The 6,756-nt window shown below is 39.2% G+C and overlaps 1 protein-coding gene across 5 annotated transcripts in view; it reads right to left on the bottom strand.

Annotated features, from left to right (window-relative positions):
• Positions 1–2,898: 2,898 nt before the first annotated feature.
• Positions 2,899–6,756, bottom strand: part of b3gnt9 (UDP-GlcNAc:betaGal beta-1,3-N-acetylglucosaminyltransferase 9) — a 12,290-nt gene continuing 8,432 nt past the window's right edge. For all 5 annotated transcript variants that reach the window (XM_008412517.2, XM_008412516.2, XM_008412515.2 and 2 more), the window contains 4 exons: positions 6,076–6,405; positions 5,511–5,752; positions 4,913–5,168; positions 2,899–3,572 (listed from right to left, as the gene is read on the bottom strand). In XM_008412517.2, the coding sequence (XP_008410739.1) occupies positions 3,228–3,572; positions 4,913–5,168; positions 5,511–5,752; positions 6,076–6,405 (1,173 nt within the window). In that variant the 3' untranslated portion in view covers positions 2,899–3,227. The remainder of the gene's footprint in view (positions 3,573–4,912; positions 5,169–5,510; positions 5,753–6,075; positions 6,406–6,756) is intronic.

Genomic DNA, 6,756 nt, shown 5'->3' on the forward strand with positions numbered 1-6,756 from the left:
ACATTGGCCCTAATTCGCCATCGTATTTATTTTCTGTTACCCCAAATCAACTTAAAAGTCAAACATGTAAAAAAAAAAAAAAAAGATTTTTAGAGTTTAGACATTCAGAAATGTTTTGAATTTTTTTTTTTGGACAGAAATTTATTTGAATTTAATTTGTTTCTTCTATCTACAATGTACCTAAACATAAAATGACTGCCACTTAAGACAAAATTTAAAAAATAGTTACTCTGGCAGCACAGACACTAAAGCTTTTATTTCTTCAAACAAATGTGCCACCAGGATAATTTATTAAAGCAAACTCTGCTGTGGCTGAATTATACATCAAGAGGCCAAATGTCTCGTTTCTCTTCCCATAATTATTCAGTGTTTTAAATGAGGGTTTAGCTGCATTGTGCTGTCAAAATGTTACTCAGTTGAAGAAACATAGTTAAGAACTCTGATATCCAATCTGTCCTTCATTTTGTTCAGCCAGAGAAAAAAAATCAGTTCTGTAAATTATTGCTCATAAAAGGATTAAATTACTTATAGGTGACGCATAAAAGTAAAAGACCTTTTCATTCATTTGACAAATTGTCTTGAACAGTTTTCTCAGATTCCAGCCAACATGTCTGGCTGCAACCATTTATGGTCGTTTATTTCCTGTTTTATTTTACATCAGTAAAAATGTTTCATACCGTCGTTCTTTCATCCAGTCCCCTCAGTAATGGTCCCTCTACACACAATAACAGGTTCTGCCTTCTATACAGCAAAAAAATCCAGATTATGACACTTTGTAGCTCAGATTCATCCACAAAATGCAGAAATTTCCCCTCCAGCATTAAATTAGATTGATGGATAGTTTAATCTCACCCAAACTCAGGTGGATTTGTCATCTTTAAAATGGAAACAAAAAACACAAATGAAGACCCTAAGCTGTGTGTGATTCTGTTTTTTTTTTAACATATATATATAAATTGAACAGTTTTTTTTATTTGTAACGTTGATGTTAAGATTTTCTGTTATCAGTTCGACTCTAATGTTGCTCTCATGATATTTTTCTGGATGACTTTTATATTTTAAATCCCATTTTTGGAAGCAGGGCAGGTAATTAAGACTGAGGTGAAATTCCCTGGAATGTGGCTTTTTTGATATGCATATTTTGAATAACTTTGTATATGAAATGATAAGCAGATTCGTCCAGCATGTCCCATGAATAAACGGCAATAAAACCATGTAGTGCAAAGAGACGCATGAGACTGAAGGTTTTGCTGCAGCAGAAGTCCTTTGATGGTTGTTGAAATTTTCAACAAAGCTACTCGCTGTTTGTTGACGAGAGTTTATTTTCTGTGTTGCACAACCAGAATATGAAAACAGAAAAATAAAATGTGGATGTGAAATGGAAAGTTTTTCTGCTTTTGTTCAGACAACTGGTCAGAAGTTTCCATCAGAAGAAAAATGGGAGAAAAAATAGGAGTAAATTAATCGCCACAAAACTCGATTAATTTGAGATTAATCTCAAAACGGTATAAAAACTTTCAAATTATAATTTTTTTTCCATCCATCCATCCATTTTCTTACACCCTTGTTCCTTAGTGGGGTCTGGAAGGGTGCTGGTGCCTCTCCAGCTAGCGTACCGGGCAAGAGGCGGGGTCACCCTGGACAGGTCACCAGTCTGTCGCAGGGCAACACAGAGACACACAACCATGCACACACACACTCACACCTAGGGACAATTTGGAGAGGCCAATCAACCTGACAGTCATGTTTTTGGACGGTGGGAGGAAACCGGAGTACCTGGAGAAAACCCACGCATGCACAGAGAGAACATGCAAACTCCATGCAGAAAGACCGGGGCCGGGAATCGAACCCTGAACCTTCTTGCTGCAAGGCAACAGCTCTATAAATTTTTTTTGTTTTTTCTAAACTAAAAAATTTGTGATTTTTCTGGCAAACATTTTATCTGTTTTTGTTTTAAAATGTAGAATGGTCCTAATACGCCGTCATATCTGTTATCTGATAACTGTCCAGGATGCCTTTCTGTGAGTTGGACACTTTAGCATGAAATATTTTGCAACATTCGTGTTGAAATTCAGAGATACAGACGTTGCATAATCGCTTCTAGTACTTTATCAGTGCAGCAGCTTCTTCAATGTGGAATCAGACCCGTCATGAGTAAAACACATAAGGACTCAACGCTTCACAACATGTGCTCAGATTTTACATGTAAAATGCATTTTTAGATTCACAAATATAAGACAGTAGCCGTGTTTCTATTACAAATGTACGTAAAACTTCAATATTCCACTAATATAAAAGAGAAAAACACAATTTCGCATCGTCGTCCTCCAGTATGTCCTGTCGTCCTCTTCGTCTTTCCTACCAATCGTAACATCCGGTTCTTGATCATGTGACTAATGAGATGCAAAAAAAGTTTCCATTTCAGTTTTTCAATACAGCTTGAGATTTTTGTTTTTGTGAAAAACAAAAAGTTTTCTTTCTAATTTGGCGTGTTTCCATTAACCAAATTAACTTTTGTCATTTCATTTTGCGCAATTTGACGTTTAGAAAGTAAAAGTGCTAAATGGAAACACGGCAATTATAGAAAAAAAAACAAACACTTGTTTTGCTAAAAGGTTTTGACGTTAGGATGAGGTGGTTCCTTTGGCCGATCGAAATTGGTTTATTTCACAAAACTGAAATGGAAATATGACCAACAACCAGATGTTAGTACTGGCGCAAACCCCGAAGAAGATGATGACAGGAAGTAGTTTGAGGATGATGGTATGGCATGTTTTTTAATGACTTATTGTGTGAACAAACTTATTCATATGTGATTTTTTTTTTATTGTATTTTTTATTTAATAGAAACACACTAATTGTGAAATTAAGTTTTTTTTATATCAGAATAGGGAAAGTTTTGGCCCATTTGTAATGGAAACAGTGTGACAGCAGCTTTACAAATTCAGTGGTACAAAAAAAAAACCTTCACTTTTCATAAACTTATCTGCATATCCAAGACTTTCCCTCTGGTAGTGGATAAATAAGTTGGGGACAGTTCGGCCCCAAAGGTCACAGTCACAATACATTCCTGGAGTTTCACTGCAGAGTCAGCTGGGACAGATTTCCCCCTTTGCATTTTCATTTCCTGGCAGGTAAACCGTCAGCTTGGTTGGATAAAATCGTTTCCTACTGTCCTCAAATGCTGCACGAAACCAGCAGCTCCAGCTCTGCCCGCCTGGCAGGAACTAATGCGTGAGAAACACCGGCTTCTCGCCGTAATCCGCCTCATCTGCTGCCAACTCTCCAACCCTCCCTCTCCATTTAAAGGGTCCAGACGTCTGGCCGGTTCTGTAGTGGCAGCTCAGCTTGGGGTCGTGAAGCAGGCTCCACATGAGCCAGATCTGCGGGACGCTGAGGCTGTGAACAACCATGAGCTCCCGGTAAAAGCAGGGGTCGAACGTCTGGAGGTGTGGCGCCGCAGACGGTCGGGGAATCCCGAAGGTGCGAAACCCCTGATGGCGTAAAGGTTTGACGCCGATCAGCTGGAGGCACATTCCGAGAAAGACGTCATCAATGGGGAACAGCTCCACCTGGGAGAAGTTTCACAAATCAGTCACAAACTAATAAAATGGAGAATTAGGGGTAAAAGATGGAGAAATCTGCTTTAACAGCCAGTAATTTCTTACACCATAACAAAAGCTGTTCAAGATATTAACAGAAATAGAGTAAAAGAACGAGAGCTGCAACTAGTGATTATTTTAGTAATAAATTATTTATTTGCATTTTTTAGTATAATTCTAATATTTCATAAAAAATATAGTGCTTAGAAAGAATCTGGAAAATGTGCTTTCTAATCCGATTAATTGTCAGAATAATTTAATTCCATTTTTACATAAGATTTATTTTTTTTTCCTAAAATGCAATAATAGCATTTCTTTAGTGATGCTTAACCATTTGCAGCAAAGGATGAATCTGCAGCTAAAAAAAATACTTCAAAATCAACATGTAAAAAGCTCAACTTATCATGAACCAATTAAATTAAACAATTAAATTAATTGGTTAATGACTTAAACATTTAATAACTGGATGATAAAATGTGCTTAATGGGAAATTTTCCTAACAGAATTTGAACTGGGTGAAGTTACAACGATGTCAATTCAGGACTTCTGAGGCGAACATATTTATAGGCAAAGAAGATTTTTTTAAAAATCTTATATACATATTGCATAACAATGTGTTTATATTTTTTGTACAGTTTTGGCTCAATTACTGCTCAGAGTATTGCTTCCACCAACTCCAATTAATGATTAATCGATCAATAAATTAGTTAACAACTATTTCAATAATCGATTAATCAAAACTTATTGTTTCAGCCATAAAGAGAACCAATGCACACAAGTTTGATTTAAACATAACTGAGTTGCCTAGCAACCCCAGCAAAGTTCTGCCCTGTTACCTAGCAACCCAAGTACAGCTGGAGCTCTTTTGCTCAGCTGGTTTTACTGCTGTATGTGCTGTACAATGGCTGCTGGAAAAGACAAGTGTTTTGTTGTTGGCTTACCAGCCAGAAACCACTTGCTGTATTCTTTTTGGCTGTGCAGGAGGCTCCACTAATGCTTTTCAAAGATGTACGATTGTATAATTGCGCCTTTGCTTGCAGCAATTTTCACATCCGAGTGTAAACATTGACTTGGGGGTGGGGGGATTTAAAGTGACAGAGACCCTAAAACAGCTCAAAATAGGCAGAACTTATCAGACGAAAATCTCATCATCTAAGGAGGATTTAGTGCAAAAAAAAAACAACAAAAAAAAGGTAATGAACATGCTTTGTGTTGCCCACCTGTTCAAGGAAGCATAAGAAGGTAGCCTGTTTCTAAAACCCGTTTACCTCGGTAAGTGGCCCAGGCCGGAGTTTTAATCTTCATCTTACCTGCTGACAGGCGGAGCTCAGCCTTCGAGCCGTGTGTCCCGACATCACAAACCCTCCTCCTCCAGCGTAACTGGGGTACAGACCGACTCCGTACACAAACTCCGGAACGTAGTACTTGGAAGTGCGACGGCGGATTGGTTTGGCGTTCACGATTATGTCCCCCACGAACAAATCCTTCTCCGGCTCTCGGTCTAGGAGCATCTCCAGGATGTTTTCCACGTTCACGTAGACGTCAGCGTCGCCTTTGAAGATGAACCTGAGGGAGAGCAGAAGGATGTTACTGCCTGCATCACCACCACAAATTATGTTTCCATTAACGAGGAAATGCAATTAAATTCACACTTGAATAAGTTTGTTCTTGTGATAAATCATAAAAAAATGCATCCTGGCACATCGTGTTACCACAAAGAAAAGACGACAACAAGCAGTTGGAGGATGATGGATTTTGGAGTTTTTTGAAATTGGAGTGTTTCCATTAAGCAAATTTATCTTCAAAATGTCAGATTGAATAATTACACGGTTAATGGAATCGCAGCTCATTACAGCTTCAGATGAGGCTAAAATAATCATCATTTAAGCCGTTTTCATTCACACTAACTTCACATGAGGACAGCTGCTGTTGACCCATTCCAGAAAATGTGTTTCCTTCAGAGTCAGGTTAAAGAAGGTGTCTTCAAAGTCCCAGAGCAGGACGTCCTGGAAGGCCTGGCTCTCGTAGGCCAGCAGCCGATCCCACAGCGGCAGGGAGGAGCCATTCCTGGGAATCCCCAGCAGGAACACGGTGCGAATGGACCGGCCAGGGTGGAGCGTCCCCTCCCTCCCCCAGGTCCGACGCACAACCTGGGGCCACAGTGAGGAGAAAATTAATAGCTGCAAATTAAATCTGACTAATAGATTTAAAGCGGTAACTTTTATAAAAGATTTTTGTTAAAGCGCTAGTTCCAATTATTTCACTTTTAACATGACATTTTTCCCATGAGTGAAATAATCTGCCAGTGGAACTAGCACTTTTTAATCAATACTGAGGAATTATTTCCTTAAAACAAGCTCCTATATCTTGCTGAAAAGTTACTTTTAAGTTATTTTTGTCTTATTTCAGGTGTACTAAAAAGTTTGCACAAAAACGAGACCAACATATTACTATTTTCATAAAATTTTGCTACCTGCCGCTTGTCAAAATCTGCAGCTGTAGATTTCACAGCAATGAGCAGGTAGGGAGCCGAAACAGCGCCTCCTCTTCCTCCTCCTTCTTCCTCTTCTCCTCTGATGCGACATTTCTCAGGCTGGTCGACGAGCAGATTAAAGTTCCTTTTGTCCTTTTCTCTCAGATACCTCTCAAAGTCAAACGGCAGCGTCGGCAGCCATTTTCCAGCAGCCGCGGTCGGAATGACCTTCTTTCGTGACCTGGATCTGATCTGAGGGCTGGATTTGGACTGGGAAGGTTTGGACTTGAGTCGCGGTTTACGGGAAGGCAGCTGTGGCTGAAGTGGGGGCTGGATTTCAAAAAGGAAGGAAAATAGAACAACAAATGATGAAAGATTCATCTTTTTGATTCAAGCTCTAATTAAGAGGAGATCGGTTTGCTAATTTCTGCCCCTGCTTTTTAAGGTAATTAGGAAGAAAGGAAAAAAAAACTGTTTTGGTTTGTAATGATGAGAGAAGCTGAGAAGCTGCATCGTGTACAGAGAGAAGCCAAACATTAGACTCAGGTTTTATTATGACTTCAAAATGGATGGATGGATGGATGGATGGATGGATGGATGGATGGATGGATGGATGGATGGATGGATGGATGGATGGATGGATGAGCAGGTGGATGGATGGATGGATGGATGGATGGATGG

This window comes from Poecilia reticulata, linkage group LG6, assembly GCF_000633615.1.
Source record: "Poecilia reticulata strain Guanapo linkage group LG6, Guppy_female_1.0+MT, whole genome shotgun sequence".
In the NCBI taxonomy this organism is placed as follows: domain Eukaryota; kingdom Metazoa; phylum Chordata; class Actinopteri; order Cyprinodontiformes; family Poeciliidae; genus Poecilia; species Poecilia reticulata.